At 60.3% G+C, this 18207-nt stretch overlaps 1 protein-coding gene across 1 annotated transcript in view; it reads right to left on the minus strand.

Annotated features, from left to right (window-relative positions):
* The window catches only part of MUC16 (mucin 16, cell surface associated), a gene marked incomplete at its 5' end in the record, with an annotated part of 77116 nt that overhangs the window by 13552 nt on the left and 45357 nt on the right, over positions 1-18207 (minus strand). Inside the window, 26 exons of the mRNA XM_054182330.1 lie at positions 45-217; positions 1508-1616; positions 2012-2184; positions 3057-3112; positions 3321-3463; positions 3859-4031; positions 5054-5109; positions 5318-5460; positions 5856-6028; positions 7349-7457; positions 7853-8025; positions 9048-9103; positions 9312-9454; positions 9850-10022; positions 10895-10950; positions 11159-11301; positions 11697-11869; positions 12892-12947; positions 13156-13298; positions 13694-13866; positions 14919-14974; positions 15183-15325; positions 15721-15893; positions 16946-17001; positions 17210-17352; positions 17748-17920. Coding sequence (XP_054038305.1) covers positions 45-217; positions 1508-1616; positions 2012-2184; positions 3057-3112; positions 3321-3463; positions 3859-4031; positions 5054-5109; positions 5318-5460; positions 5856-6028; positions 7349-7457; positions 7853-8025; positions 9048-9103; positions 9312-9454; positions 9850-10022; positions 10895-10950; positions 11159-11301; positions 11697-11869; positions 12892-12947; positions 13156-13298; positions 13694-13866; positions 14919-14974; positions 15183-15325; positions 15721-15893; positions 16946-17001; positions 17210-17352; positions 17748-17920 — 3341 coding nt within the window. The remainder of the gene's footprint in view (positions 1-44; positions 218-1507; positions 1617-2011; positions 2185-3056; positions 3113-3320; positions 3464-3858; positions 4032-5053; positions 5110-5317; positions 5461-5855; positions 6029-7348; positions 7458-7852; positions 8026-9047; positions 9104-9311; positions 9455-9849; positions 10023-10894; positions 10951-11158; positions 11302-11696; positions 11870-12891; positions 12948-13155; positions 13299-13693; positions 13867-14918; positions 14975-15182; positions 15326-15720; positions 15894-16945; positions 17002-17209; positions 17353-17747; positions 17921-18207) is intronic.

Here is an 18207-nt window from a genome sequence, read left to right on the forward strand (position 1 = left end):
AAAAAAATTATCTGCATAAGAAAACAGGAAAAAAAGATACTCACCGTTGACGTAGAGGCTGTCCTTGTCCAGGCTGTAGGGGCCCAGCTGCGTGATGCCTCTGGTCTTGTTGCTCACTTCGTGGTAAAGGCCCACCCTGTCCAAGGGCAGGGCGGAAGGCTCCTGCCTGTAGCTGCAGACGGCGTCCACCCCCGTGTTGTCCCCTTGCCTCACTGGCCTGGAAAACATAGCGCCGTGCCTGAGCACCCCTCCCCTGTGCCGTCCCGCTTTCAGGCCAGGCCTTGGGGCACCCGCAGCCATCTCGGCAGAGGATCGCAAGCCCGGCACTGCCAGCCCGTGTGTGCGTGGTGGCCGGCCACTGCTCTCCTGCCTGCAGTAACGCCCTGGGGGTGCTGAGGAAGCGCGGGGCCAGGCAGGGCTTTAGAGTCGTCTTGGGGCTGTGCCATCACTGTCCCAAGGCGAGAGGGCAGGAGCGAGGGGAGGCCGTAAGGCAGGAGGGAATCAGGGAAAAGGTCCAGAGGGAAAGGGGCATCAAGGAGAAGGTGCTAAGGCAGGAGGGGATCAGGGAGGAGGTCTAGAGGTAATGGGGCATCAAGGAGAAGGTCCAGAGGGATTGGGGCATCGAGGAGAAGGTCCGGAGGCATTGGGGCATCGAGGAGAAGGTCCGGAGGCATTGGGGCATCGAGGAGAAGGTCCAGAGGGAATGGGGCATAAAGGAGAAGGTGCTAAGGTAGGGGGGCACAAGGGAGAAGGTCCAAAGGGAATGGGGCATCAAGGAGAAGGTCCAGAGGGATTGGGGCGTCAAGGAGATGGTCTTAAGGCAGGAGGGAATCAAAGAGAAGGTCCTAAGGCAGGAGGGTATCAGGGAGAATGTCCAGAGGGAATGGGGCATCAAGGACATAGTCTTAAGGCAGGAGGGAATCAGGGAGAAGGTCCAGAGGGAATGGGGCATCAACGAGATGGTCTTAAGGCAAGAGGGCATCAAGGAGAAGGTCCAGAGGGAATCGGGCATCAAGGAGATGGTCTTAAGGCAGGAGGGAATCGGGGAGAAGGTCCAGAGGGAATGGGGCATCAAGGAGATAGTCTTAAGGCAGGAGGGAATCAGGGAGAAAGTCTGAAGGCAGGAGGGCATCATGGAGAAGGTGCTAAGGAAGGAGGGCATCAAGGAGAAGGTGCTAAGGAAGGAGGGCAGGAGGGAGAAGGTCCTGCCTCTGTAGGCTAGGTGGCCACCTAGTGTGATGGGCCCCCTGATCTGCTTGTGGCACCTGGAAAGGGAGACTCACGCGCAACCCATACCTGAAGGCTGTGGTTTCACATCCAAGGAAAGCGGGGCCAATGCTGCTTTCCTTCAGAAGGCGATCCAGCTGCCGAGGAGAGAGGTTTCACAGTTAAGTCCTGGCCATCCCCGTGCGCTCCCACCAAGTTTATGGGGCCAGCGGGGGCACTGCCATGGCCCTGTGGTGGGCTGCTTACCAAGGTGGCCATGACCCTCCTCGTAGTGCTGAACTTTGCCGAGTCAGGATTTTCCAGGTCGGAGTTGTAGGGGAGATTGGTGATGGTGAAGTTGATGGTGAAATGCTGGAGGGGTCCAGGTGTGGTTGGTGGGTGGCTGGGAGCTGCAAGAAGCACAGATGGGGAGTGAGGAGGTGCAAGAGCCAGGGTGTGAAGGCTCGGGGTGGAGAAAAGCAGAGGTCTTGTGCCAGCCACCCCTCCTTGGAGGCCCTGGTCGCAACGGGGAAGGCTTTCAGGCTGCCCGCTTCTCGCAGGGAGCACGAGCCCTGTCCCGCAGCAAGCTGTGCCCAGGAGAAGACCCCCGCAAGGCACTTGCTGCCTTCTGAGCACAGCCTGCTCCTGCAAGGTACTCACCGGGCAGGACTGGCTGTTCGTTGTAACCTGGGAAGAGAGAGAAAGAGAGAGGGGTGATGAGCTGGAGGTGGGGACAGGGAGGGAGCAGGGCTGGGGAAGGCTGCCAGGGGAGAGCAGAGGAGGCAGAGAGAGGAGCATGGGTCACCGTTGACGTAGAGGCTGTCCTTGTCCAGGCTGTAGGGGCCCAGCTGCGTGATGCCTCTGGTCTTGTTGCTCACTTCGTGGTAAAGGCCCACCCTGTCCAAGGGCAGGGCGGAAGGCTCCTGCCTGTAGCTGCAGACGGCGTCCACCCCCGTGTTGTCCCCTTGCCTCACTGGCCTGGAAAACATAGCGCCGTGCCTGAGCACCCCTCCCCTGTGCCGTCCCGCTTTCAGGCCAGGCCTTGGGGCACCCGCAGCCATCTCGGCAGAGGATCGCAAGCCCGGCACTGCCAGCCCGTGTGTGCGTGGTGGCCGGCCACTGCTCTCCTGCCTGCAGTAACGCCCTGGGGGTGCTGAGGAAGCGCGGGGCCAGGCAGGGCTTTAGAGTCGTCTTGGGGCTGTGCCGTCACTGTCCCGAGGTGAGAGGGCAGGAGCGAGGGGAGGCCGTAAGGCAGGAGGGAATCAGGGAAAAGGTCCAGAGGGATTGGGGCATCGAGGAGAAGGTCCGGAGGCATTGGGGCATCGAGGAGAAGGTCCAGAGGGATTGGGGCATCGAGGAGAAGGTCCAGAGGGATTGGGGCATAAAGGAGAAGGTGCTAAGGTAGGAGGGCACAAGGGAGAAGGTCCAAAGGGAATGGGGCATCAAGGAGAAGGTCCAAAGGGAATGGGGCATCAAGGAGAAGGTCCAGAGGGATTGGGGCATCAAGGAGATGGTCTTAAGGCAGGAGGGAATCAAAGAGAAGGTCCTAAGGCAGGAGGGTATCAGGGAGAATGTCCAGAGGGAATGGGGCATCAAGGACATAGTCTTAAGGCAGGAGGGAATCAGGGAGAAGGTCCAGAGGGAATGGGGCATCAACGAGATGGTCTTAAGGCAAGAGGGCATCAAGGAGAAGGTCCAGAGGGAATCGGGCATCAAGGAGATAGTCTTAAGGCAGGAGGGAATCACGGAGAAAGTCCGAAGGCAGGAGGGCATCATGGAGAAGGTGCTAAGGAAGGAGGGCATCAAGGAGAAGGTGCTAAGGAAGGAGGGCAGGAGGGAGAAGGTCCTGCCTCTGTAGGCTAGGTGGCCACCTAGTGTGATGGGCCCCCTGATCTGCTTGTGGCACCTGGAAAGGGAGACTCACGCGCAACCCATACCTGAAGGCTGTGGTTTCACATCCAAGGAAAGCGGGGCCAATGCTGCTTTCCTTCAGAAGGCGATCCAGCTGCCGAGGAGAGAGGTTTCACAGTTAAGTCCTGGCCATCCCCGTGCGCTCCCACCAAGTTTATGGGGCCAGCGGGGGCACTGCCATGGCCCTGTGGTGGGCTGCTTACCAAGGTGGCCATGACCCTCCTCGTAGTGCTGAACTTTGCCGAGTCAGGATTTTCCAGGTCGGAGTTGTAGGGGAGATTGGTGATGGTGAAGTTGATGGTGAAATGCTGGAGGGGTCCAGGTGTGGTTGGTGGGTGGCTGGGAGCTGCAAGAAGCACAGATGGGGAGTGAGGAGGTGCAAGAGCCAGGGTGTGAAGGCTCGGGGTGGAGTAAAGCAGAGGTCTTGTGCCAGCCACCCCTCCTTGGAGGCCCTGGTCGCAACGGGGAAGGCTTTCAGGCTGCCCGCTTCTCGCAGGGAGCACGAGCCCTGTCCCGCAGCAAGCTGTGCCCAGGAGAAGACCCCCGCGAGGCACTTGCTGCCTTCTGAGCACAGCCTGCTCCTGCAAGGTACTCACCGGGCAGGACTGGCTGTTCGTTGTAACCTGGGAAGAGAGAGAAAGAGAGAGGGGTGATGAGCTGGAGGTGGGGGCAGGGAGGGAGCAGGGCTGGGGAAGGCTGCCAGGGGAGAGCAGAGGAGGCAGAGAGAGGAGCATGGGTCACCGTTGACGTAGAGGCTGTCCTTGTCCAGGCTGTAGGGGCCCAGCTGCGTGATGCCTCTGGTCTTGTTGCTCACTTCGTGGTAAAGGCCCACCCTGTCCAAGGGCAGGGCGGAAGGCTCCTGCCTGTAGCTGCAGACGGCGTCCACCCCCGTGTTGTCCCCTTGCCTCACTGGCCTGGAAAACATAGCGCCGTGCCTGAGCACCCCTCCCCTGCGCCGTCCCGCTTTCAGGCCAGGCCTTGGGGCACCCGCAGCCATCTCGGCAGAGGATCGCAAGCCCGGCACTGCCAGCCCGTGTGTGCGTGGTGGCCGGCCACTGCTCTCCTGCCTGCAGTAACGCCCTGGGGGTGCTGAGGAAGCGCGGGGCCAGGCAGGGCTTTAGAGTCGTCTTGGGGCTGTGCCGTCACTGTCCCGAGGTGAGAGGGCAGGAGCGAGGGGAGGTCGTAAGGCAGGAGGGAATCAGGGAAAAGGTCCAGAGGGAAAGGGGCATCAAGGAGAAGGTGCTAAGGCAGGAGGGGATCAGGGAGGAGGTCTAGAGGTAATGGGGCATCAAGGAGAAGGTCCAGAGGGATTGGGGCATCAAGGAGAAGGTCCAGAGGGATTGGGGCATCGAGGAGAATGTCCGGAGGCATTGGGGCATCGAGGAGAAGGTCCAGAGGGATTGGGGCATCGAGGAGAAGGTCCAGAGGGATTGGGGCATAAAGGAGAAGGTGCTAAGGTAGGAGGGCACAAGGGAGAAGGTCCAAAGGGAATGGGGCATCAAGGAGAAGGTCCAGAGGGATTGGGGCATCAAGGAGATGGTCTTAAGGCAGGAGGGAATCAAAGAGAAGGTCCTAAGGCAGGAGGGTATCAGGGAGAATGTCCAGAGGGAATGGGGCATCAAGGACATAGTCTTAAGGCAGGAGGGAATCAGGGAGAAGGTCCAGAGGGAATGGGGCATCAACGAGATGGTCTTAAGGCAAGAGGGCATCAAGGAGAAGGTCCAGAGGGAATCGGGCATCAAGGAGATGGTCTTAAGGCAGGAGGGAATCGGGGAGAAGGTCCAGAGGGAATGGGGCATCAAGGAGATAGTCTTAAGGCAGGAGGGAATCAGGGAGAAAGTCCGAAGGCAGGAGGGCATCATGGAGAAGGTGCTAAGGAAGGAGGGCATCAAGGAGAAGGTGCTAAGGAAGGAGGGCAGGAGGGGGAAGGTCCTGCCTCTGTAGGCTAGGTGGCCACCTAGTGTGATGGGCCCCCCGATCTGCTTGTGGCACCTGGAAAGGGAGACTCACGCGCAACCCATACCTGAAGGCTGTGGTTTCACATCCAAGGAAAGCGGGGCCAATGCTGCTTTCCTTCAGAAGGCGATCCAGCTGCCGAGGAGAGAGGTTTCACAGTTAAGTCCTGGCCATCCCCGTGCGCTCCCACCAAGTTTATGGGGCCAGCGGGGGCACTGCCATGGCCCTGTGGTGGGCTGCTTACCAAGGTGGCCATGACCCTCCTCGTAGTGCTGAACTTTGCTGAGTCAGGATTTTCCAGGTCGGAGTTGTAGGGGAGATTGGTGATGGTGAAGTTGATGGTGAAATGCTGGAGGGGTCCAGGTGTGGTTGGTGGGTGGCTGGGAGCTGCAAGAAGCACAGATGGGGAGTGAGGAGGTGCAAGAGCCAGGGTGTGAAGGCTCGGGGTGGAGTAAAGCAGAGGTCTTGTGCCAGCCACCCCTCCTTGGAGGCCCTGGTCGCAACGGGGAAGGCTTTCAGGCTGCCCGCTTCTCGCAGGGAGCACGAGCCCTGTCCCGCAGCAAGCTGTGCCCAGGAGAAGACCCCCGCAAGGCACTTGCTGCCTTCTGAGCACAGCCTGCTCCTGCAAGGTACTCACCGGGCAGGACTGGCTGTTCGTTGTAACCTGGGAAGAGAGAGAAAGAGAGAGGGGTGATGAGCTGGAGGTGGGGACAGGGAGGGAGCAGGGCTGGGGAAGGCTGCCAGGGGAGAGCAGAGGAGGCAGAGAGAGGAGCATGGGTCACCGTTGACGTAGAGGCTGTCCTTGTCCAGGCTGTAGGGGCCCAGCTGCGTGATGCCTCTGGTCTTGTTGCTCACTTCGTGGTAAAGGCCCACCCTGTCCAAGGGCAGGGCGGAAGGCTCCTGCCTGTAGCTGCAGACGGCGTCCACCCCCGTGTTGTCCCCTTGCCTCACTGGCCTGGAAAACATAGCGCCGTGCCTGAGCACCCCTCCCCTGTGCCGTCCCGCTTTCAGGCCAGGCCTTGGGGCACCCACAGCCATCTCGGCAGAGGATCGCAAGCCCGGCACTGCCAGCCCGTGTGTGCGTGGTGGCCGGCCACTGCTCTCCTGCCTGCAGTAACGCCCTGGGGGTGCTGAGGAAGCGCGGGGCCAGGCAGGGCTTTAGAGTCGTCTTGGGGCTGTGCCGTGACTGTCCCGAGGTGAGAGGGCAGGAGCGAGGGGAGGCCGTAAGGCAGGAGGGAATCAGGGAAAAGGTCCAGAGGGATTGGGGCATCGAGGAGAAGGTGCTAAGGCAGGAGGGGATCAGGGAGGAGGTCGAGAGGTAATGGGGCATCAAGGAGAAGGTCCAGAGGGATTGGGGCATCAAGGAGAAGGTCCAGAGGGATTGGGGCATCGAGGAGAATGTCCGGAGGCATTGGGGCATCGAGGAGAAGGTCCAGAGGGATTGGGGCATCGAGGAGAAGGTCCAGAGGGATTGGGGCATAAAGGAGAAGGTGCTAAGGTAGGAGGGCACAAGGGAGAAGGTCCAAAGGGAATGGGGCATCAAGGAGAAGGTCCAGAGGGATTGGGGCATCAAGGAGATGGTCTTAAGGCAGGAGGGAATCAAAGAGAAGGTCCTAAGGCAGGAGGGTATCAGGGAGAATGTCCAGAGGGAATGGGGCATCAAGGACATAGTCTTAAGGCAGGAGGGAATCAGGGAGAAGGTCCAGAGGGAATGGGGCATCAACGAGATGGTCTTAAGGCAAGAGGGCATCAAGGAGAAGGTCCAGAGGGAATCGGGCATCAAGGAGATGGTCTTAAGGCAGGAGGGAATCGGGGAGAAGGTCCAGAGGGAATGGGGCATCAAGGAGATAGTCTTAAGGCAGGAGGGAATCAGGGAGAAAGTCCGAAGGCAGGAGGGCATCATGGAGAAGGTGCTAAGGAAGGAGGGCATCAAGGAGAAGGTGCTAAGGAAGGAGGGCAGGAGGGAGAAGGTCCTGCCTCTGTAGGCTAGGTGGCCACCTAGTGTGATGGGCCCCCTGATCTGCTTGTGGCACCTGGAAAGGGAGACTCACGCGCAACCCATACCTGAAGGCTGTGGTTTCACATCCAAGGAAAGCGGGGCCAATGCTGCTTTCCTTCAGAAGGCGATCCAGCTGCCGAGGAGAGAGGTTTCACAGTTAAGTCCTGGCCATCCCCGTGCGCTCCCACCAAGTTTATGGGGCCAGCGGGGGCACTGCCATGGCCCTGTGGTGGGCTGCTTACCAAGGTGGCCATGACCCTCCTCGTAGTGCTGAACTTTGCCGAGTCAGGATTTTCCAGGTCGGAGTTGTAGGGGAGATTGGTGATGGTGAAGTTGATGGTGAAATGCTGGAGGGGTCCAGGTGTGGTTGGTGGGTGGCTGGGAGCTGCAAGAAGCACAGATGGGGAGTGAGGAGGTGCAAGAGCCAGGGTGTGAAGGCTCGGGGTGGAGAAAAGCAGAGGTCTTGTGCCAGCCACCCCTCCTTGGAGGCCCTGGTCGCAACGGGGAAGGCTTTCAGGCTGCCCGCTTCTCGCAGGGAGCACGAGCCCTGTCCCGCAGCAAGCTGTGCCCAGGAGAAGACCCCCGCAAGGCACTTGCTGCCTTCTGAGCACAGCCTGCTCCTGCAAGGTACTCACCGGGCAGGACTGGCTGTTCGTTGTAACCTGGGAAGAGAGAGAAAGAGAGAGGGGTGATGAGCTGGAGGTGGGGACAGGGAGAGAGCAGGGCTGGGCAAGGCTGCCAGGGGAGAGCAGAGGAGGCAGAGAGAGGAGCATGGGTCACCGTTGACGTAGAGGCTGTCCTTGTCCAGGCTGTAGGGGCCCAGCTGCGTGATGCCTCTGGTCTTGTTGCTCACTTCGTGGTAAAGGCCCACCCTGTCCAAGGGCAGGGCGGAAGGCTCCTGCCTGTAGCTGCAGACGGCGTCCACCCCCGTGTTGTCCCCTTGCCTCACTGGCCTGGAAAACATAGCGCCGTGCCTGAGCACCCCTCCCCTGTGCCGTCCCGCTTTCAGGCCAGGCCTTGGGGCACCCGCAGCCATCTCGGCAGAGGATCGCAAGCCCGGCACTGCCAGCCCGTGTGTGCGTGGTGGCCGGCCACTGCTCTCCTGCCTGCAGTACCGCCCTGGGGGTGCTGAGTTAGCGCGGGGCCAGGCAGGGCTTTAGAGTCGTCTTGGGGCTGTGCCGTGACTGTCCCGAGGCGAGAGGGCAGGAGCGAGGGGAGGCCGTAAGGCAGGAGGGAATCTGGGAAAAGGTCCAGAGGGAAAGGGGCATCAAGGAGAAGGTGCTAAGGCAGGAGGGGATCAGGGAGGAGGTCTAGAGGTAATGGGGCATCAAGGAGAAGGTCCAGAGGGATTGGGGCATCGAGGAGAAGGTCCAGAGGGTTTGGGGCATCGAGGAGAAGGTCCGGAGGCATTGGGGCATCGAGGAGAAGGTCCAGAGGGATTGGGGCATCGAGGAGAAGGTCCAGAGGGAATGGGGCATCAAGGAGAAGGTCCAGTGGGAATGGGGCATTACGGAGAAGGTGCTAAGGTAGGAGGGCACAAGGGAGAATGTCCAGAGGGAATGGGGCATCAAGGAGAAGGTCCAGAGGGATTGGGGCATCAAGGAGAAGGTCCAGAGGGAATGGGGCATCAAGGAGATGGTCTTAAGGCAGGAGGGAATCAAAGAGAAGGTCCTAAGGCAGGAGGGTATCAGGGAGAATGTCCAGAGGGAATGGGGCATCAAGGACATTGTCTTAAGGCAGGAGGGAATCAGGGAGAAGGTCCAGAGGGAATGGGGCATCAACGAGATGGTCTTAAGGCAAGAGGGCATCAAGGAGAAGGTCCAGAGGGAATGGGGCATCAAGGAGATGGTCTTAAGGCAGGAGGGAATCAGGGAGAAAGTCCGAAGGCAGGAGGGCATCATGGAGAAGGTGCTAAGGAAGGAGGGCATCAAGGAGAAGGTGCTAAGGAAGGAGGGCAGGAGGGAGAAGGTCCTGCCTCTGTAGGCTAGGTGGCCACCTAGTGTGATGGGCCCCCTGATCTGCTTGTGGCACCTGGAAAGGGAGACTCACGCGCAACCCATACCTGAAGGCTGTGGTTTCACATCCAAGGAAAGCGGGGCCAATGCTGCTTTCCTTCAGAAGGCGATCCAGCTGCCGAGGAGAGAGGTTTCACAGTTAAGTCCTGGCCATCCCCGTGCACTCCCACCAAGTTTATGGGGCCAGCGGGGGCACTGCCATGGCCCTGTGGTGGGCCACATACCATGGTAGTTAGGACCCTCCTCGTAGTGCTGAACTTTGCCGAGTCAGGATTTTCCAGGTCGGAGTTGTAGGGGAGATTGGTGATGGTGAAGTTGATGGTGAAATGCTGGAGGGGTCCAGGTGTGGTTGGTGGGTGGCTGGGAGCTGCAAGAAGCACAGATGGGGAGTGAGGAGGTGCAAGAGCCAGGGTGTGAAGGCTCGGGGTGGAGAAAAGCAGAGGTCTTGTGCCAGCCACCCCTCCTTGGAGGCCCTGGTCGCAACGGGGAAGGCTTTCAGGCTGCCCGCTTCTCGCAGGGAGCACGAGCCCTGTCCCGCAGCAAGCTGTGCCCAGGAGAAGACCCCCGCAAGGCACTTGCTGCCTTCTGAGCACAGCCTGCTCCTGCAAGGTACTCACCGGGCAGGACTGGCTGTTCGTTGTAACCTGGGAAGAGAGAGAAAGAGAGAGGGGTGATGAGCTGGAGGTGGGGACAGGGAGGGAGCAGGGCTGGGGAAGGCTGCCAGGGGAGAGCAGAGGAGGCAGAGAGAGGAGCATGGGTCACCGTTGACGTAGAGGCTGTCCTTGTCCAGGCTGTAGGGGCCCAGCTGCGTGATGCCTCTGGTCTTGTTGCTCACTTCGTGGTAAAGGCCCACCCTGTCCAAGGGCAGGGCGGAAGGCTCCTGCCTGTAGCTGCAGACGGCGTCCACCCCCGTGTTGTCCCCTTGCCTCACTGGCCTGGAAAACATAGCGCCGTGCCTGAGCACCCCTCCCCTGTGCCGTCCCGCTTTCAGGCCAGGCCTTGGGGCACCCGCAGCCATCTCGGCAGAGGATCGCAAGCCCGGCACTGCCAGCCCGTGTGTGCGTGGTGGCCGGCCACTGCTCTCCTGCCTGCAGTAACGCCCTGGGGGTGCTGAGGAAGCGCGGGGCCAGGCAGGGCTTTAGAGTCGTCTTGGGGCTGTGCCGTCACTGTCCCGAGGTGAGAGGGCAGGAGCGAGGGGAGGCCGTAAGGCAGGAGGGAATCAGGGAAAAGGTCCAGAGGGATTGGGGCATCGAGGAGAAGGTCCGGAGGCATTGGGGCATCGAGGAGAAGGTCCAGAGGGATTGGGGCATCGAGGAGAAGGTCCAGAGGGAATGGGGCATAAAGGAGAAGGTGCTAAGGTAGGAGGGCACAAGGGAGAAGGTCCAAAGGGAATGGGGCATCAAGGAGAAGGTCCAAAGGGAATGGGGCATCAAGGAGAAGGTCCAGAGGGATTGGGGCATCAAGGAGATGGTCTTAAGGCAGGAGGGAATCAAAGAGAAGGTCCTAAGGCAGGAGGGTATCAGGGAGAATGTCCAGAGGGAATGGGGCATCAAGGACATAGTCTTAAGGCAGGAGGGAATCAGGGAGAAGGTCCAGAGGGAATGGGGCATCAACGAGATGGTCTTAAGGCAAGAGGGCATCAAGGAGAAGGTCCAGAGGGAATCGGGCATCAAGGAGATAGTCTTAAGGCAGGAGGGAATCAGGGAGAAAGTCCGAAGGCAGGAGGGCATCATGGAGAAGGTGCTAAGGAAGGAGGGCATCAAGGAGAAGGTGCTAAGGAAGGAGGGCAGGAGGGAGAAGGTCCTGCCTCTGTAGGCTAGGTGGCCACCTAGTGTGATGGGCCCCCTGATCTGCTTGTGGCACCTGGAAAGGGAGACTCACGCGCAACCCATACCTGAAGGCTGTGGTTTCACATCCAAGGAAAGCGGGGCCAATGCTGCTTTCCTTCAGAAGGCGATCCAGCTGCCGAGGAGAGAGGTTTCACAGTTAAGTCCTGGCCATCCCCGTGCGCTCCCACCAAGTTTATGGGGCCAGCGGGGGCACTGCCATGGCCCTGTGGTGGGCTGCTTACCAAGGTGGCCATGACCCTCCTCGTAGTGCTGAACTTTGCCGAGTCAGGATTTTCCAGGTCGGAGTTGTAGGGGAGATTGGTGATGGTGAAGTTGATGGTGAAATGCTGGAGGGGTCCAGGTGTGGTTGGTGGGTGGCTGGGAGCTGCAAGAAGCACAGATGGGGAGTGAGGAGGTGCAAGAGCCAGGGTGTGAAGGCTCGGGGTGGAGTAAAGCAGAGGTCTTGTGCCAGCCACCCCTCCTTGGAGGCCCTGGTCGCAACGGGGAAGGCTTTCAGGCTGCCCGCTTCTCGCAGGGAGCACGAGCCCTGTCCCGCAGCAAGCTGTGCCCAGGAGAAGACCCCCGCGAGGCACTTGCTGCCTTCTGAGCACAGCCTGCTCCTGCAAGGTACTCACCGGGCAGGACTGGCTGTTCGTTGTAACCTGGGAAGAGAGAGAAAGAGAGAGGGGTGATGAGCTGGAGGTGGGGGCAGGGAGGGAGCAGGGCTGGGGAAGGCTGCCAGGGGAGAGCAGAGGAGGCAGAGAGAGGAGCATGGGTCACCGTTGACGTAGAGGCTGTCCTTGTCCAGGCTGTAGGGGCCCAGCTGCGTGATGCCTCTGGTCTTGTTGCTCACTTCGTGGTAAAGGCCCACCCTGTCCAAGGGCAGGGCGGAAGGCTCCTGCCTGTAGCTGCAGACGGCGTCCACCCCCGTGTTGTCCCCTTGCCTCACTGGCCTGGAAAACATAGCGCCGTGCCTGAGCACCCCTCCCCTGCGCCGTCCCGCTTTCAGGCCAGGCCTTGGGGCACCCGCAGCCATCTCGGCAGAGGATCGCAAGCCCGGCACTGCCAGCCCGTGTGTGCGTGGTGGCCGGCCACTGCTCTCCTGCCTGCAGTAACGCCCTGGGGGTGCTGAGGAAGCGCGGGGCCAGGCAGGGCTTTAGAGTCGTCTTGGGGCTGTGCCGTCACTGTCCCGAGGTGAGAGGGCAGGAGCGAGGGGAGGTCGTAAGGCAGGAGGGAATCAGGGAAAAGGTCCAGAGGGAAAGGGGCATCAAGGAGAAGGTGCTAAGGCAGGAGGGGATCAGGGAGGAGGTCTAGAGGTAATGGGGCATCAAGGAGAAGGTCCAGAGGGATTGGGGCATCAAGGAGAAGGTCCAGAGGGATTGGGGCATCGAGGAGAATGTCCGGAGGCATTGGGGCATCGAGGAGAAGGTCCAGAGGGATTGGGGCATCGAGGAGAAGGTCCAGAGGGATTGGGGCATAAAGGAGAAGGTGCTAAGGTAGGAGGGCACAAGGGAGAAGGTCCAAAGGGAATGGGGCATCAAGGAGAAGGTCCAGAGGGATTGGGGCATCAAGGAGATGGTCTTAAGGCAGGAGGGAATCAAAGAGAAGGTCCTAAGGCAGGAGGGTATCAGGGAGAATGTCCAGAGGGAATGGGGCATCAAGGACATAGTCTTAAGGCAGGAGGGAATCAGGGAGAAGGTCCAGAGGGAATGGGGCATCAACGAGATGGTCTTAAGGCAAGAGGGCATCAAGGAGAAGGTCCAGAGGGAATCGGGCATCAAGGAGATGGTCTTAAGGCAGGAGGGAATCGGGGAGAAGGTCCAGAGGGAATGGGGCATCAAGGAGATAGTCTTAAGGCAGGAGGGAATCAGGGAGAAAGTCCGAAGGCAGGAGGGCATCATGGAGAAGGTGCTAAGGAAGGAGGGCATCAAGGAGAAGGTGCTAAGGAAGGAGGGCAGGAGGGGGAAGGTCCTGCCTCTGTAGGCTAGGTGGCCACCTAGTGTGATGGGCCCCCCGATCTGCTTGTGGCACCTGGAAAGGGAGACTCACGCGCAACCCATACCTGAAGGCTGTGGTTTCACATCCAAGGAAAGCGGGGCCAATGCTGCTTTCCTTCAGAAGGCGATCCAGCTGCCGAGGAGAGAGGTTTCACAGTTAAGTCCTGGCCATCCCCGTGCGCTCCCACCAAGTTTATGGGGCCAGCGGGGGCACTGCCATGGCCCTGTGGTGGGCTGCTTACCAAGGTGGCCATGACCCTCCTTGTAGTGCTGAACTTTGCCGAGTCAGGATTTTCCAGGTCGGAGTTGTAGGGGAGATTGGTGATGGTGAAGTTGATGGTGAAATGCTGGAGGGGTCCAGGTGTGGTTGGTGGGTGGCTGGGAGCTGCAAGAAGCACAGATGGGGAGTGAGGAGGTGCAAGAGCCAGGGTGTGAAGGCTCGGGGTGGAGTAAAGCAGAGGTCTTGTGCCAGCCACCCCTCCTTGGAGGCCCTGGTCGCAACGGGGAAGGCTTTCAGGCTGCCCGCTTCTCGCAGGGAGCACGAGCCCTGTCCCGCAGCAAGCTGTGCCCAGGAGAAGACCCCCGCAAGGCACTTGCTGCCTTCTGAGCACAGCCTGCTCCTGCAAGGTACTCACCGGGCAGGACTGGCTGTTCGTTGTAACCTGGGAAGAGAGAGAAAGAGAGAGGGGTGATGAGCTGGAGGTGGGGACAGGGAGGGAGCAGGGCTGGGGAAGGCTGCCAGGGGAGAGCAGAGGAGGCAGAGAGAGGAGCATGGGTCACCGTTGACGTAGAGGCTGTCCTTGTCCAGGCTGTAGGGGCCCAGCTGCGTGATGCCTCTGGTCTTGTTGCTCACTTCGTGGTAAAGGCCCACCCTGTCCAAGGGCAGGGCGGAAGGCTCCTGCCTGTAGCTGCAGACGGCGTCCACCCCCGTGTTGTCCCCTTGCCTCACTGGCCTGGAAAACATAGCGCCGTGCCTGAGCACCCCTCCCCTGTGCCGTCCCGCTTTCAGGCCAGGCCTTGGGGCACCCGCAGCCATCTCGGCAGAGGATCGCAAGCCCGGCACTGCCAGCCCGTGTGTGCGTGGTGGCCGGCCACTGCTCTCCTGCCTGCAGTAACGCCCTGGGGGTGCTGAGGAAGCGCGGGGCCAGGCAGGGCTTTAGAGTCGTCTTGGGGCTGTGCCGTGACTGTCCCGAGGTGAGAGGGCAGGAGCGAGGGGAGGCCGTAAGGCAGGAGGGAATCAGGGAAAAGGTCCAGAGGGATTGGGGCATCGAGGAGAAGGTGCTAAGGCAGGAGGGGATCAGGGAGGAGGTCGAGAGGTAATGGGGCATCAAGGAGAAGGTCCAGAGGGATTGGGGCATCAAGGAGAAGGTCCAGAGGGATTGGGGCATCGAGGAGAATGTCCGGAGGCATTGGGGCATCGAGGAGAAGGTCCAGAGGGATTGGGGCATCGAGGAGAAGGTCCAGAGGGATTGGGGCATCGAGGAGAAGGTCCAGAGGGATTGGGGCATAAAGGAGAAGGTGCTAAGGTAGGAGGGCACAAGGGAGAAGGTCCAAAGGGAATGGGGCATCAAGGAGAAGGTCCAGAGGGATTGGGGCATCAAGGAGATGGTCTTAAGGCAGGAGGGAATCAAAGAGAAGGTCCTAAGGCAGGAGGGTATCAGGGAGAATGTCCAGAGGGAATGGGGCATCAAGGACATAGTCTTAAGGCAGGAGGGAATCAGGGAGAAGGTCCAGAGGGAATGGGGCATCAACGAGATGGTCTTAAGGCAAGAGGGCATCAAGGAGAAGGTCCAGAGGGAATCGGGCATCAAGGAGATGGTCTTAAGGCAGGAGGGAATCGGGGAGAAGGTCCAGAGGGAATGGGGCATCAAGGAGATAGTCTTAAGGCAGGAGGGAATCAGGGAGAAAGTCCGAAGGCAGGAGGGCATCATGGAGAAGGTGCTAAGGAAGGAGGGCATCAAGGAGAAGGTGCTAAGGAAGGAGGGCAGGAGGGAGAAGGTCCTGCCTCTGTAGGCTAGGTGGCCACCTAGTGTGATGGGCCCCCTGATCTGCTTGTGGCACCTGGAAAGGGAGACTCACGCGCAACCCATACCTGAAGGCTGTGGTTTCACATCCAAGGAAAGCGGGGCCAATGCTGCTTTCCTTCAGAAGGCGATCCAGCTGCCGAGGAGAGAGGTTTCACAGTTAAGTCCTGGCCATCCCCGTGCGCTCCCACCAAGTTTATGGGGCCAGCGGGGGCACTGCCATGGCCCTGTGGTGGGCTGCTTACCAAGGTGGCCATGACCCTCCTCGTAGTGCTGAACTTTGCCGAGTCAGGATTTTCCAGGTCGGAGTTGTAGGGGAGATTGGTGATGGTGAAGTTGATGGTGAAATGCTGGAGGGGTCCAGGTGTGGTTGGTGGGTGGCTGGGAGCTGCAAGAAGCACAGATGGGGAGTGAGGAGGTGCAAGAGCCAGGGTGTGAAGGCTCGGGGTGGAGAAAAGCAGAGGTCTTGTGCCAGCCACCCCTCCTTGGAGGCCCTGGTCGCAACGGGGAAGGCTTTCAGGCTGCCCGCTTCTCGCAGGGAGCACGAGCCCTGTCCCGCAGCAAGCTGTGCCCAGGAGAAGACCCCCGCAAGGCACTTGCTGCCTTCTGAGCACAGCCTGCTCCTGCAAGGTACTCACCGGGCAGGACTGGCTGTTCGTTGTAACCTGGGAAGAGAGAGAAAGAGAGAGGGGTGATGAGCTGGAGGTGGGGACAGGGAGAGAGCAGGGCTGGGCAAGGCTGCCAGGGGAGAGCAGAGGAGGCAGAGAGAGGAGCATGGGTCACCGTTGACGTAGAGGCTGTCCTTGTCCAGGCTGTAGGGGCCCAGCTGCGTGATGCCTCTGGTCTTGTTGCTCACTTCGTGGTAAAGGCCCACCCTGTCCAAGGGCAGGGCGGAAGGCTCCTGCCTGTAGCTGCAGACGGCGTCCACCCCCGTGTTGTCCCCTTGCCTCACTGGCCTGGAAAACATAGCGCCGTGCCTGAGCACCCCTCCCCTGTGCCGTCCCGCTTTCAGGCCAGGCCTTGGGGCACCCGCAGCCATCTCGGCAGAGGATCGCAAGCCCGGCACTGCCAGCCCGTGTGTGCGTGGTGGCCGGCCACTGCTCTCCTGCCTGCAGTACCGCCCTGGGGGTGCTGAGTTAGCGCGGGGCCAGGCAGGGCTTTAGAGTCGTCTTGGGGCTGTGCCGTGACTGTCCCGAGGCGAGAGGGCAGGAGCGAGGGGAGGCCGTAAGGCAGGAGGGAATCTGGGAAAAGGTCCAGAGGGAAAGGGGCATCAAGGAGAAGGTGCTAAGGCAGGAGGGGATCAGGGAGGAGGTCTAGAGGTAATGGGGCATCAAGGAGAAGGTCCAGAGGGATTGGGGCATCGAGGAGAAGGTCCAGAGGGTTTGGGGCATCGAGGAGAAGGTCCAGAGGGTTTGGGGCATCGAGGAGAAGGTCCGGAGGCATTGGGGCATCGAGGAGAAGGTCCAGAGGGATTGGGGCATCGAGGAGAAGGTCCAGAGGGAATGGGGCATCAAGGAGAAGGTCCAGTGGGAATGGGGCATTACGGAGAAGGTGCTAAGGTAGGAGGGCACAAGGGAGAATGTCCAGAGGGAATGGGGCATCAAGGAGAAGGTCCAGAGGGATTGGGGCATCAAGGAGAAGGTCCAGAGGGAATGGGGCATCAAGGAGATGGTCTTAAGGCAGGAGGGAATCAAAGAGAAGGTCCTAAGGCAGGAGGGTATCAGGGAGAATGTCCAGAGGGAATGGGGCATCAAGGACATAGTCTTAAGGCAGGAGGGAATCAGGGAGAAGGTCCAGAGGGAATGGGGCATCAACGAGATGGTCTTAAGGCAAGAGGGCATCAAGGAGAAGGTCCAGAGGGAATGGGGCATCAAGGAGATGGTCTTAAGGCAGGAGGGAATCAGGGAGAAAGTCCGAAGGCAGGAGGGCATCATGGAGAAGGTGCTAAGGAAGGAGGGCATCAAGGAGAAGGTGCTAAGGAAGGAGGGCAGGAGGGAGAAGGTCCTGCCTCTGTAGGCTAGGTGGCCACCTAGTGTGATGGGCCCCCTGATCTGCTTGTGGCACCTGGAAAGGGAGACTCACGCGCAACCCATACCTGAAGGCTGTGGTTTCACATCCAAGGAAAGCGGGGCCAATGCTGCTTTCCTTCAGAAGGCGATCCAGCTGCCGAGGAGAGAGGTTTCACAGTTAAGTCCTGGCCATCCCCGTGCGCTCCCACCAAGTTTATGGGGCCAGCGGGGGCACTGCCATGGCCCTGTGGTGGGCCACATACCATGGTAGTTAGGACCCTCCTCGTAGTGCTGAACTTTGCCGAGTCAGGATTTTCCAGGTCGGAGTTGTAGGGGAGATTGGTGATGGTGAAGTTGATGGTGAAATGCTGGAGGGGTCCAGGTGTGGTTGGTGGGTGGCTGGGAGCTGCAAGAAGCACAGATGGGGAGTGAGGAGGTGCAAGAGCCAGGGTGTGAAGGCTCGGGGTGGAGAAAAGCAGAGGTCTTGTGCCAGCCACCCCTCCTTGGAGGCCCTGGTCGCAACGGGGAAGGCTTTCAGGCTGCCCGCTTCTCGCAGGGAGCACGAGCCCTGTCCCGCAGCAAGCTCTGCCCAGGAGAAGACCCCCGCAAGGCACTTGCTGCCTTCTGAGCACAGCCTGCTCCTGCAAGGTACTCACCGGGCAGGACTGGCTGTTCGTTGTAACCTGGGAAGAGAGAGAAAGAGAGAGGGGTGATGAGCTGGAGGTGGGGACAGGGAGGGAGCAGGGCTGGGCAAGGCTGCCAGGGGAGAGCAGAGGAGGCAGAGAGAGGAGCATGGGTCACCGTTGACGTAGAGGCTGTCCTTGTCCAGGCTGTAGGGGCCCAGCTGCGTGATGCCTCTGGTCTTGTTGCTCACTTCGTGGTAAAGGCCCACCCTGTCCAAGGGCAGGGCGGAAGGCTCCTGCCTGTAGCTGCAGACGGCGTCCACCCCCGTGTTGTCCCCTTGCCTCACTGGCCTGGAAAACATAGCGCCGTGCCTGAGCACCCCTCCCCTGCGCCGTCCCGCTTTCAGGCCAGGCCTTGGGGCACCCGCAGCCATCTCGGCAGAGGATCGCAAGCCCGGCACTGCCAGCCCGTGTGTGCGTGGTGGCCGGCCACTGCTCTCCTGCCTGCAGTAACGCCCTGGGGGTGCTGAGTTAGCGCGGGGCCAGGCAGGGCTTTAGAGTCGTCTTGGGGCTGTGCCGTGACTGTCCCGAGGCGAGAGGGCAGGAGCGAGGGGAGGCCGTAAGGCAGGAGGGAATCA

This window comes from Rissa tridactyla, chromosome 22 (genome assembly GCF_028500815.1).
Source record: "Rissa tridactyla isolate bRisTri1 chromosome 22, bRisTri1.patW.cur.20221130, whole genome shotgun sequence".
NCBI classification, from domain to species: domain Eukaryota; kingdom Metazoa; phylum Chordata; class Aves; order Charadriiformes; family Laridae; genus Rissa; species Rissa tridactyla.